General features: G+C 46.5%; 1 protein-coding gene across 3 annotated transcripts; it reads left to right on the top strand.

The window, feature by feature from the left end:
• Positions 1-1,440: 1,440 nt before the first annotated feature.
• On the top strand, positions 1,441-9,419 carry LOC119915690 (protein phosphatase 1 regulatory subunit 3C-B-like). Of its 3 annotated transcripts, XM_038735359.1 has the most exons (4): positions 1,466-1,626; positions 1,948-2,016; positions 2,101-2,552; positions 7,250-9,419. In XM_038735359.1, exons 3-4 carry the CDS (start codon positions 2,147-2,149, stop codon positions 7,834-7,836), a joined length of 993 nt encoding a protein of 330 aa, XP_038591287.1. In that variant the 5' UTR covers positions 1,466-1,626; positions 1,948-2,016; positions 2,101-2,146; the 3' UTR covers positions 7,837-9,419. The 3 variants fall into 3 exon arrangements, with proteins under 3 accessions (XP_038591285.1, XP_038591287.1, XP_038591286.1); XM_038735357.1 differs by lacking the exon at positions 1,948-2,016 and having other exon boundaries at positions 1,441-1,626; XM_038735358.1 differs by having other exon boundaries at positions 1,948-2,552.
• The last annotated feature ends 4,145 nt before the right edge of the window (positions 9,420-13,564 follow it).

Below are 13,564 nucleotides of genomic sequence, written 5' to 3'. Positions count from 1 at the left end.
GGAGAAAACTGGTCGTTCTATGTAAAATCAGACGTTGAGCACCCCCATATCGCCACAATGGTGTGATCCTTGTTTCACTGCAGAGCTTTGACTGTGAGACTGACAGTCGAATCAGGCTCCAAATCTTTGACTATTCAGAGTCGGCCCTAATAAACATATATATATATAAATTTATATAATTTAAAGTAGCTTAGATGTAGTAAACTACTTTTGCCATGTTGCTGTAGCTTAGCTCACTACATTTTCCAAGTAGCTTGCCCAACACTGACAATGATGGGTCATGACAATAGATGCGATGTGATTTATTAATTATTATTATTTCATATTTCTATCTGATGGTTTAGCAGACGTTTCTCACTGACCGGATGGATTCCAACAGGTGGATGAGACGTGTCACACAGCGGCCCGGTGGTGAGAGACTGATTACAATGATCAGATGTTCTAAAAACTAACAGAACCATAAAACCAGACTCTGACAGCAGAACCTTAAAAGGGCACTGTGCTCCTGGGATGATGAAGTCTCTATGCCCTCAGTGGTGTCTGACAGGATTCTCTGACCTGCTGTGGATCCATTACAAGTCTTCTCTGCAGCTGCTGCTGTGCGACTACCATCCGCAAATAATTACAAAGCTTTTATTTTTTAGTACTGGTAATCTGAATGTATTGATCGATCAGACAGTTGTTGTTGTAACAGAAAGCAGACGTGTTTAGCTGCATTTAGGGAATCTGCTTTAATGTTGCACCAGTTAGACGCCGGTCCCCGTTACTGGCGGTGCATTTTATAGAAACAATGAGAACAAAGTCTCATTTATTCAGATTTACCCGCATGGGAAACAGGAAAAGCATAGGGTAAGGGAAAGTATATGTAAATGTGCTTAAGTAAAAAGTACAATATTGGCTTCTAAAATGTAGTGGAGTAGAAATGTAAAGTACCATAAAATAAAAATACTTAAGTACCATTACAATACGTACCCTACTTGAGTAAAAGTACATTTCACCACTGTGACCCACAAATCCCAGACTTTTTTTTATGTATTATTTAAGTTTTATAGTTTCTTTACTTTATCTGTTACAGTAGTGAACTGTGACTGTTCATTTTTAATGACCTGCTGATGGTGGCGTTGCTCCACCCTCCTGTCCTTTTGGAAGAATTCCTGATGTATCTGTTATTAGATTATTTATTTACGCTTTTCTTGTATTGAATCTTCTGTTAACATGAGAAGCTTTAAAGCTTTTGTCATGTTAAGTCGTTTTTATACGTTTTAAATTTCCTACAAACTTTTCTTCGGACGGACCTTCCTGTCAGTCTGATCTCAGGGCCGAAAATCCCTCCTCTAGAGGACAGGCTCCGCCCCGCTGGTACGTCACGGCTAGGCTGCGCCGTCTTAGTTTTGGCTCCTCTGTGATTGGCTGAGAGAGTGAGCAGCTGACGGTTCAAGGAACCTCCCCCTCCCTGTCGGGGGCGTGTCGGAGCGCGCGACACGGCGGCCTGTCGGCTGAAATGGCTGCAGCGTGAAAGTATCAGAAAGTAGCGGCAGCAGAAGAAACGGAACCAGCTCGCGGTCCGGGTTCGTGCTGGACTGGAGCGGTTCTACTGAGACAGGAACTTTCAATGAACTGCACCAGGTGAGTCCGGCTGCGTTATGAAACTGCGCCACAGCAGCTTCCGGTCTGTCACCTGTCAGTCAGAACTGACCTCAGAGCAGCACAACATGTTTTATACTGCGTTACCTTAATGTCTCTACAGACAACCACATCACTGTGACAGTACTGCAGTACTGAGGGAACTGTGTGTACTTGTACTGCGTGGTTTGTAATGTGCTGTTTAATTCTACTCTTGTTTTGTGTAAAATACTTTCTGTGTATCTGCGCTGCTGCTCCATCACAGTGAAACTACTGCACTCTACTGAAAGTACTGCAGTACTCAGAGTATTTTGTATTTGGTAGCTTTTAGAGGTCAGAAGCAGCTGCTGCGGTGAAAGTCCTGACAGCCAATCGGAGCGCAGCGTGTGACAGGTGACCTGGAGCGCAGGTTACCATGGTGATGTTCCTGAACGCAGACCTCAGGTGAGCCGTTACCTGTCGTGTCTCTCTCCCCAGGGCCCTCCAGGTGCTGAGCCCTCGCCCCGGGGGTCCGTCTCCCATCATGCCCGTGGACATGGCCCTGAGGATCTGCCTGGCCAGCTCTCCTCCTCTGCGCTCCTTCCTCACTGACCACGACAGCCGCTGCTCTCCGTCAGCAGCCGCCGCGTGCGAGCGCTGCGAGCCGCTGCGACCCTGTCTGTCCTCCGGCCGCTGCCACCACGCCTTCGGCAACGACGTGGCCACGGCAAACGCCACCTCCACGGGCGCGAGCGTAGAGACGTGCGGCGGCCCGGCGTGGCCGAGGAGGACGAGGAAGAAGAGCGTGGTGTTTGCAGACTCTCGGGGACTCGCGCTCGCCACCGTCCACGTCTTCAACGAGGCCGAGGACGACGCGCTGACAGAGCTGCAGTTCCACCTGACGGAGATAGAGGGCGCCACCGCCGGACCGCACCTGGGAGGAAACAAAGGTGATTCATTAGTCCTTAGCAGAATATTCTGAACGTGTGCAGGTCACAGGGAGGAAAGTGAAGCGGGTCATCGCGCTGTCACGGGGAAGATGGCGTGCAGCAGTTTCTGTGGCGTCGCCCGCCTCATTGAGGGCGTTCGCCACGATACGGCGCCGTAATCTAGAACAGATGGGTGGTCGCTCAGGGTGACAGAGAGAGAGCGTTAACAAGGTGCTGTTCACTGCGTCAACCTTTATTCATAAAGCACATTTCAAACAATTAAAAATGAAAAGAGGCCAAAAGATTAACGACATTTAAGCACAAGTTCCCTAAACAGACTCAAGAATAAAGACGATCTGCTAATCAGGCGGTTTGTTCCTCTTCACACCTCCTGAGCCACAGCCGCCCCTCTAAAGTGTTCTCCCGCGTCTGTCAGAGGTTTCCACCCCAACGCCTCGTCATATTCCTGGAAAGGACAATCATCAGATATACGATGGAGTCATTGTTCATATTTTGAGTCTTTTGTGGAAAATGTTCCTACCAAATACATCCCACTATAGAAAATATGATCTGAATACATCATGAGTGAAACAGTGAAATGCATGTTTTTCTTGCCGGAGTTGCTTGTTACGTGATGCATCCTGTTTTAACTAAACACGTTGTTAAGCTGCGTTTGGGGGAACTTTAAAACTCCTCCATGTTTGCGGCCGAAGTCACACGGAGCTCACTTTTGAAGAAAGGCTCCTCCGTCGTGCAGCAGAGGCCGTTCAGACCTTCAGCAGGCAGCGCTGACGCTCACTGAGCGCCGGAGGGATCAACCACGTGGACCCTGGCAGGAAAAACAAACCCAAAATAAATCAGTAAGATCTCCTCAACGCATCATGCTGGTGAAAGAAGCTAAGGGATATAAATCCATGAGAATATTTATTTTACCATTACAGACTACACGGAGATGCAATACAGAAAAAACGTGATATTTTCATCCTCGTTTGGTAAAAAAGCTCTATTTTAATGCAATAAAGCATCAAATCCATCATATGGTAGATTATAATGCACCTGGAACACAACTGTAACTGTAAATCTGATGAAAAGAAACACAATCTTTCAAAAATATAGCAGGCGATGTTCCACGTTTTGGCCATATTTACTGTTTATATGTTCACTTTTATCGGGAGCGGTCTCCAAAACATTATTTCTCTCCACACGACCACGTTCCAGATAACAAAGCTTCCAAAATATTGATAAAAACAGTCAATATATGTGGCCTAAAGCACGCCGCCTCCGAAGCAAACTCTACTTCAATCTGACGGCCGCTGTTTTCCCAGAGAACAGCGACATGAGAAAAGTGACCAGAGCTGGACGGACAGCTGATGACTCAGAGTCTGCCTCACCTTTCCCTGCCCTCTAAGAAATATCTCAAACAGTACTGAAAGTCATACCTTGGGGATTTCTAAGTACCCGATCTACCGTGACCCTGTGTGGCCGCCCAAGACAGTGACAGAAATCCGTTTCTAAAAACTCTCAGCAAGTTAAAACCCTCAAAATAAAAGATCATCAGGAGACAGTCGGAGAAAACAGCTGGGCGAAGATGAAGTCCCGACCACATCAGAGATCAGCAAGTCATTTAAACCCAGAAGGCTGAGCATCAGATCACGAGTGTTCTTTGTAACCAACAGTGAGAGGTTATCGATCCCGCGGGTCCCATGATGTGACGTTAAGTCTCGAGCGTCAAATCTGATTTTATCTGAAACGCACTGCGCGCGCACACACTGTCTGTAAGGTCACCTTAAACATGTAGAAAGGGTTAATTTAATCATCTCTGTCCTCAGTATCTCATCCTCTGTGTTTTATACAAGCACAGCTAACGCTAGCTTGGCATTAGCCAGATGTGTGTCTGCAGCACAGACTGGTCTGTAGTCTTAAAAACAAACCAGCCGCTCCTCCTCCTACCTGCTAACGTTACCTGCAGCCAGGAGAGAGGAGGACGGGCTGATGCAGACTGATGTTGTTCTTTCTAAACAGTTACTTTGCTGTTGTAAACATTAATGTTGCTGCTCAAGAAACAACATTTAGCTGGATTTAAAATAAAACCAACCAGGCAGTTAATATGCACACTTCAATATGTCATCTCAATATATAACGTTATCGCACATTGAATATTGTCCTCATACCGTGCAGCCGGCCTCAGGCCCGCTGGGGCTGGTCTCACCAAATAACGTCACTAAATAATAGTAAAGAATGGGATCGTTAAGAAGTCTCAGTAAGGGCATCAGTATCAATAAAAACGAACGATCTCCATCCCTAAACGGTGAGAAGCCGGACTAATGTGAAATCTGCCAGACCTTTAGTTTTGTAAGCAGCTCTGAGCAGGAGAGCCAGCTGTTACAGGAGGACACCGTAGGGACAGATCGAAAGTCTAAGTTTGGTCCTTGGCTCACGCTGACAGTCAAATCAAACCTCTCTGACGTGGCGATGTGGTCACATGACAGACTTGATTTAATCTGGAGAGAAACTCTCTGACTGTTCAACGTGATCAATGGAGGGAAGTTTGACGCTAAATCCAGCAGCAGATCTGATGTGGATCAAGACCGACCTTTCGGATCACCGTCCTCTCAGGCTCTCTTGTAGGAACTTTAAGCCTGACTGGGCGGGAGCCAATCACAGACAGCTATTATTGTTTGGGGTCTGCTCAGTGGACTGGATGCGTAAACCGGGGATGTTTCTCAGTCTGCGTTCTTGTGAAACGTCATAAGTCGCAGCCAAAGTACTGTTCCAATTCAAAAGTCCGCTTCTAGCCAAGTACAGTCAAATACCCGGATGTGTTACCGTGTTACTGTGTGTCACCGAGCCTGCATCGTGGTGACTTGTGTGGACTTCCAGATATCCCAGAATGCATTTCGCCGCCAAAAAGCGGAAATGTTGGACGAGAAAACTCAGAACTGTAACTTATACTATAATAATAATAATACTGCTGTTTTTTGCGTCACATAGTAGAATCATGTTGTCTTCTAGGGCTGCAACGATTGGTCGACGTAATCGACAACGTTGACTATAAAAATGTCATTGTGGACGCGTCGTTACTGAGAGGCTGTTTCAGGAGAGACCGCAGTCTTCTTTTAGGAACATTTCTGGTTCATTTCTAACTGCAGTGCACCACAGGAAGTGCTGGGGGCAGCACTGCCTCCACTGTCGGCCATGACTGTAAGACTGCTCACGAAGAAGAAGCTTTCATGCAGCGATAACGTTCGGAAAAAACAGCAGAATGGCTTTTTGTTTTTACAAGTTCACTATTTAATCACTAAATACACTTTTGGGTGGTTTTGAGTCCAGAAATCAACTGTGTAAGACCGGAATATTGGCAGTTTCACCAAAGTTGATGGCGAATCGAAAATGTGCTCAAACGTTTTCGGGGTTGAGAGGCTCCACAAGCGGCTGCGAGGTTAGCGGCGGCAGCCGGCCGGTCCCGCCCACAGAGCGCCCTGGTCGCAGTTACTCAGACCGCAGCAGCAGCAACAACAGAGGAACGGCCACAACTGTGAGATAACTTGACTGTTCGTACCGCTGTTATTCTGTCGTTACAATCTGAGTAATGGTTTAACATTTAAGAGTAAATCAACAAGTGTTTCCTATACGTTCTTTTATTTGTTGCGGCCCGCCACAGTATCAGCGCTGACATGCTGACCGATTTAAAAAAAAATGTATTTATTTTTTTACTAGGCCTATTTAAAATCGTATTTGATTGCAGATCAGCGCCGCAACGCATTCTCTTCCCCTCTCTCTCTCGAACACCGCAGCACAGCGCTGGCGATGTCGGAGACCCAGCTTTCAAAAAGTTAGTAATGGTTTATGTTTCTGGCTCGTGATGCAGCCTACAGAACATTCCCCACTTTTCAACCCTATAAGCACTTTAAACTGCAGTCCAGCAGTATGAAAGGGGCTGTTGCTTTATTGATCTAAATAGACATTGTTAGTGTGCAGTTGTGGTTTTAGTACTTGCTTTTATTTTATATAGTTCCAAAGCAAAAATCTTTGTTAACCAGTTAAAAGTTTTAAAGTTAAAGTAAATCAGTGAATTATAGGTCGAGGCTACGACGTCTTCTTCCCTGGCGCTGATACTGGTGTTCATTCTGATTAGTAAACCTCGTTAGCTTAACGGTAATGTTAGCTTGTTAGTCTGTGTGTTGGAGATCAGTGATTCACCTGAAAGATATTTAACTACTTAAATGGTTTAATTAGGGTTAGGGGGAGACAAAAATAATCGGGACTGGTCGACTAATCGAATCAATAATTAATTAACAGATTAGTCGAATATGAAAATAATCATTAGGTTGAGCCTATTGTCTTGTCCACAGCGTGAGCGCGTTGTGCGACAGTAATAATCGGCGAAACAGTGAGCTGTATGTAGTGATGTGGATGAAACGGAGCATCTGTGCTTTTTAGTTGTTTGATTTTCTCGATGAAACGTTTCAGCCCTACTGACAACCCTGTCCCTGTCTCGGATAGGTTGCTACCTTTGACCCCTGATGCTGATGTCAACAACCAGAACCAGAGCGACTCTGGTGTCTCATTGATTCTGTAATCTGAACTAACCCAAGATGGAGCTGCACCAAAGGCTGTAATCTGAAATCTACCAGTCAATCTGACGCGAAAGCTCTTGGACCCCGACATTAATGTATTTATATACAAACTGACCCCTTTCCCTTATGTTCCTCTTCCAGACACTGCAGATTGTGGTTCAGGCCTGGTTCTGCTCTTCACCCCGCCAGCTGCAGACTATCTGGACCTGAGGAACCGGCTCAAAGCCCAACGGGTTTGTCTGGAGACCTGCTCTGTCCAGGACCGTCTGCTCTCAGGCACTGTTCAGGTCCGAAACCTATGCTTTGACAAGTCTGTCTCAGTCCGGATCACCTTTGACTCGTGGCGCTCCTTCCAGGATGTTGCATGTCTGTACCTGAACAACGTCTACGGCTGCCCCGACACCGACACCTTCTCCTTCTCTGTCTCAGTACCGGAGGTTCTCCAACCCTCCAACAGAGTGGAGTTCTGCATTAAGTACCAGACTCCAGACCAAACCTTCTGGGATAACAACCACGGGAACAACTACCAGCTGTCGTTGGCAGATCCAAACGGCAGCCTGACTTGGCTCGCCGAGAGTCCCTCCGGGCCGGAGATTCAGAGAGACAGCGGCGGAGAGAAGAGGGAAGATATGGAGTTTGATCCCTTTGGAAGTCCCAGGACGTCAGCGGGGATCTTCCCTGAGTGGCAGAGCTGGGGCTGTGTGGAGACCAGCGCCCCCTACTGGTGAGACCACCACAGGACATGTTTTTGTATGTAGCATTCTGTGATTTGGTTCCCAAGATGTAAGAGATTCACAGGACCCTCACATGAGCACTGCCACATTATGTCCCCCGGAGGTGATCCAGACCTGTTGGCAGGACACACCACTTCTTCATCTGAGTCACTTTAGCTGTCCTAACATGAGTCTGCCTGGCCTGAGGGTGGAAGGACAACAGCCAATTCAACATCAGGTAGTCAGAAGGTCTCTGCCCAACAGTGGCCTAAATCGGCACCCCAACAAACAAATCCTGCTGCACTCTAAGAGTCAGACCCGGCTCACATCTGGTCCTGCTGTGCCCGGAACACAGCCACTGGTGGCCTGGCTGAATACCTGGGATGGCCCGATGGGAACTATTTAAAAAGTTCCAAAGGGATTTGGAGGTGCTTTGCCAAGCGCCAGAGAGCCGGACGTGTTTAAATATGCAAGTATGACGACGAAACAGAGAAGCAAAAAAATATTCAGAGAATCAGGAGTCAGAAAGACGTTTTTTAAAGCATCCAAAGATTTGGTAACTTTCAAAAGGATCCACGAGGTGACCTGTAAGGCTTTTGAAGTCTCACACAGACTCAGAAGTGCTTTCTTAAAACCTCAAAGATCCACAAGGGGTTCAAGGCCTTAAACGTGTTTCAAAACAAGGCTTCATTATAATTTGTCAAACATTCAGCTCCGTGTGGCTCCACAAGGCTCCAGTCATCATACGCTTTTCACAAGAGTTTTAAATGCACGCAACCAAAGTACGAATTAAACATCGCACGTCTTCGTGTTCTTCAGCATCATAGTTGAGTAACCAAGTCCTGTTTTTGACAACTCAGCAACACGAGAATGGTTGAAGGAGGATTTCTAAACTTTCAGGTCCAAGGACGTGACAGCGTCCTCCGCGATTTGAGATCTCATTTCCTGCATTTTCACGTGAGGACCGCTCTTCAGTCCCCCTTCGTTTTCACCATGAAAGCGGATTCATCATTCTCAACAGAAACCTCTCAGGATGACTTTAAGTCCTCAAACACTGTGTTCAAAAGACTCCTGAAAACAGTCCCACAAAGGAAAAATTGCACTTTTATGAATTTTAGCTGTTGACTAACTACCGAAAACCTGTTGCGCTTGACTTTGGATTAAGGTTGTGACACAGTGTTGGATCCTGTTTGCATTTTAAACCTCACTGCCTTCAGTCGCAGTTCACCTTTGATTCAGTTCAAGGATCTTTGACTTCCAGGCCCTAGCATGAAAACCTAGCCTGAGCCTTGAGCAGGGCTCAATCTAATTGTCTGGACTTCCCTGAACTTGCAGACTCGAGTCCTCAAGTGGACTCTCTGCGGACTTCCAGAGGTGGATTATAGCGTCAAGATCTCAGCATTCCTTGAGCCTGATTCATACTTCACTATCAAATCTACGCGTACCCTGTAGCCTACACCAACGGTCTGCAATAGGCGGCCCGCGGGCCACAACTGGCCCATCAGCAATAATATCTGGCCCGCGGCCAGACTGCTTTGATCGCAGAAAAATAAAAAATAAACTGATGGCGGCTGAAATAGATCTCAGTGATGGCCACTGCAGTTACTCACATAATCACTTCCTCCTAAGTGATTGTACCTCCAAAATAAAAGCGCGAGAATGTTTTTTGCAGCAATGCTTAATGTCGAGTTTGAGAGCTTTTACTTTGAAAAGTTCTGAAGGACATTCAACAGAGTCTCTGGCCTGCTTGACACACCTCTGAAAAAGCCGTCAGTAAACGTGTGATTGGATTCCCCTGAATTTCCTCAGGGATATGAAAATTAGCATCCATGGGTTTATGAGTGCAGACCAAACGCCAGGATGCGCACTGCAGCACATGCTTTATTGTGAGCATGCAAAATTACGCCGTATGTTGGGATTGATCATACATCACCTACTGAGCTAAACGTGCACGAGTATCGTAGAATTTCAAATAGTTTGACCATGTTGACCTGACGCGCATCTTCCCAAAAATGTAACTACCCATTGCAGCGTCGCGGACCTAAAGAACTGACCGGTCGGCTCGGTAGCATCATTTCCTCCAGGCCTCCAGGAAGTGCTCCCTGTTTTCAGACGGCCAGTCCAGCAGCTTTTTTGCCCTTATTCAAATAAGGGCAGGGCTAAACCGAAAGTCGGCTGGCTCGGCCGGCAGAAGTCAGCACAATTTTACGATTTAACTAGTGTTTTAGTGGTTAGCTGCAGAACGCCATCGACTCGACGCAGAAGTATAAATCAGGCTTCAGTCTGCAAGTCCAGAGGGGGGGCATTTGAATTCAGCCCAACTGAAAAGTCCTTTAGAAGTTCGGGAGAAATGTTTGTACCCTGAAGACCTCCAGTTCATATCTGACACCAGAATCTGACTTTAATGTTTAATTCGTTGACAGAGGCGGACATTGGCATTCCCCCGGGCCCCGGACCCTCAGGGGCCCAAAGGCTCCAGGTTTACACTCTGGGTTATTTGTGCAGATGTGTATCCACTACTGAAGACATGATAAACTGAATTATAGGGAACTTCTGGTGTTATGACCTGAACGCGAGGCATTTGACAAACTAATCACTGACTAATACGGAGACATTCCACAGACACAGGGGGCCGGCAGGGGCCCACAGTTTGTTTTGTTGGTAGGTGGTTTAATCCAGCCCTGTTTTTGAGGAATGTGTTGAAACCACTTCTTACACTCGCTGCCTCGGTTTCATTTATTAAGCGGATTTCGCTCCAGCGCAGGTGAACGCAGATCTTGAACATCTTGAAGGCAGCTGGTTTGGCAGGTTGTCCAGGAAGTAGATTTGCAGTTAGCTACAGTAGCTAATCTAAGCTAAGGAGCTAACTTCTGTGTCCAGTTACACTCAGATGAGTTTCTGAAGGTTATTTGGACAGCTGTCGGAGACTTGTGCTGTTTTAATGGAGTTAGCATCAGCCAGAATCCAGCCAGAGTACACGCGACTATCAGAAAAAATACCAGAACTTTATTGGTCCAGTGTTTGGGTTCTGGGGGTCCCTTCAGCTTACACAGTGACGCCACGTTGTCCCTGCTCTTACCATTTCCTGAACCATGAATGCATCATGAAGACGACTGTAAGAGAAGTCTGAAAGGTTCTTTGTTTTTCGTCCTGGTGGCCTGAAAGACTCTAGTTAGCATGTGGCTAACGAATCTGCTGAAGAGGTATTTGTGTTCCCCTGGTAACGGGTACTTAATGAGATCCAGGATTTTAGTCTCCTCCTGTTGTCCTGGTTACGGAGAGGTAAACCTGCACTTCCTGTTAGCTCATGTAGCCATAAAAGCCTTCACTTCCAGTGCTCTTACCCTGTGTGTGTGTGTGTGTGTGTGTGTGTGTGTGTGGGGGGGGGGGGGGGGGCATGTGACAGGAAGTGGCTGAAGGGAAACGGAAAGTGAAACTGGGAGTTCATGTCGTCGACCTGCAGCATTGTTTTCTGTGTCAGAACTGAGCTGTTTGATGAGCGGCTGCTGGAGGCCTCGTGCTGCCTTCAGGTCACGTCAGATTTATTGTAAATACCAGCTGTAGACCTGAAAACACACCTGGTGCCTTGTGGTGATGATGGGGGGGGGGGGGGGGGGAGCAGCGCTGGCAACCCACCTGTCACTCAAAGAGGCTACGCCCCAATAAGGCTTAATATAATTTAAATTAGTTATAAAACCTGTTGTCACGAAGGAAAAACTGATCTTTACACTCTAAACATGTTTCTGCTGTAAGGTCAGCCACTTACCGTGGCCACCCGATGAATTGCACTTCCTGCTGACTTCATTCTGACATGACCTGAACGCAACATTGTAGCTAGCCACCAGTCAGCATTAGCTTGTGCTAACTTAATGGATATGATAAATGGCATTTAAATTGCCTAGCCAGCGAGCTAGCTGTCTGCTAGCAGTAGCATTTTTTACTGTAAGGCTGTATGGTAAAGTGTAATGTAAAGATGATGTCATGGCGTCCTGCTGAAGCAGGAAGTGATGTAAGCACGAAGTGAATGACTGTTCCTTTTGTGTGTGTCCTTTCAGAATAAAAGTCTAATGTTTATAGTGTTTAAAGCTCTTTTGTTTTTCTTTAACACATCAGAAAACTCACTTTAGCTGCCAGCGTTTGAGACATTAACAGCTGTGTGATGTTATTTTGAGGGGACAGCAGATTTACACTGTTACACAAGCTGCACGCTCACTACATTCATTTCTTCAGTGTTGTCACATGAAAAGATGGAATCAGATATTTACAGACATGTGAGGGGAGGACTCACTTTGTGAGATACTGTGTATAGATGCATTTGTAATGAGTGTGTAATATTGGGGTGAAGGTTCTGTGCAGCGTTGAGCTTCTCAGTGAGTTTCAGCAGCAGAGCTGATCAGAGCTGACAGAGCGGCAGAGACGGACATGATTAACATTCTTCTCTTTATCTCTCACATTAACGTCCAGCCGACTGAATCTTCTCTGAACGCACGAGGAGACCAGGAAGCAGAGTTACTCCGGCGCTCGCAGAGAGAACGCAAACGAGCAGAACACGTTTAACCACCGTAATGTCTCCATCATGGGGTGGGCGGGTCCAGTTCGTCAGACGCCAATACACTTCATACCGTCACAACTGAGACAGCGGCAAAAGTCTGAACCCGTGGAACATTAATAACTCGTTCACAGAGACCAAGGAGAACAAATACTGTAAATACAAGTACTTCCTGTTCTGCCCTGAGTAGTGTCTACAGGTGTTCATCCATACGACCCCAACAGCCATCTTTAATGTCGTGACTTTACTGAAAAAGCAGAGTGGATAAAGGTTTGTGGTGGCAGCAGTGTTGGTCACTCTCTAAACAGAACAGGTCTTTAAAATCTAATTAGTTTATCAAAGTAATGAAACTTACTACATGTAATGGTTCCAGCTGTTTGACTGGCAGACGGGTGGAGAACCAATCAGAAGCCTCAGCTCACCTTCAAACGCTGTACAGGAAATGCTCAGATGTGATCATGAACATTTCCATGAGTCATTACATCACGTAAGTAAACGCCTCTCTCAGACTGCCTCTGAGTCGCTGTGGCTGTGAACGGATTCTGTAAACTTTATTGTAATGAGATTTAGATTTTAATAATTTAGACTTCGAGAGTCTGCACACAAGTGCTACGTGTTAAAAAGTTGTGTCAGCAGCTGTGTGGACGGATCCTGCTGGACGTCCCGTTCAGACGCCGAGTGTCATAAATCACTAAGCCTTCGGCTGACAGGCGTCCAGGTCAGACTCTTTCCAGTCACAGATTACACCGTTATGTAACAGGAAGTGACCTGAGCCCACACGCACGTTACTGCTCTGTTCCTCTGGTGTCGCTGCAGTCAAATCTCACATGTGACATCATTGATCAGCAGAAAGAATCGGGGGCTTCGTAGCGCTCTGACACTTTATTCACCAGGCTCATCTCACGCTGCTGATGCAGACAGACGGGGTTACATAAAGACCTGACTGTTGTGTAACTGAAAGGATCCTGAGCTGCAGCCTGCAGCGCCCCCTGCTGCTCACACTCAGCATCATCAGGCCAGGAAAAGGGGAAGGACATTAAACCAAATAAAAAGAAGTAAAATACCAACAGTTTGTTATAGGCTTCACTTTTGAGATCAACCAAGTCTTCTGTGTGAATATGGACAGACGGATGCTGCTTCAGCAGTAAAAAGGACTGGAAGTCAACAGTGCCCCCTGCAGGGCAGCAGACATCT

This window comes from Micropterus salmoides, unplaced genomic scaffold (genome assembly GCF_014851395.1).
Source record: "Micropterus salmoides isolate LMB-PRFRI ecotype aquatic unplaced genomic scaffold, ASM1485139v1 Ms_hic_scaffold_21, whole genome shotgun sequence".
NCBI lineage: Eukaryota > Metazoa > Chordata > Actinopteri > Centrarchiformes > Centrarchidae > Micropterus > Micropterus salmoides.
Note: the sequence above shows the minus strand (reverse complement) of the source record. Positions and strands in the feature narration are given on the sequence as shown.

What these genes read in the sequence shown, in the direction of transcription:
- LOC119915690 (XM_038735357.1), top strand. An exon ending in GCACCTGGGAGGAAACAAAG is followed by an intron (nt 2,553 to 7,249) that starts GTGATTCATTAG and finishes TTCCTCTTCCAG; the next exon opens with ACACTGCAGATTGTGGTTCA.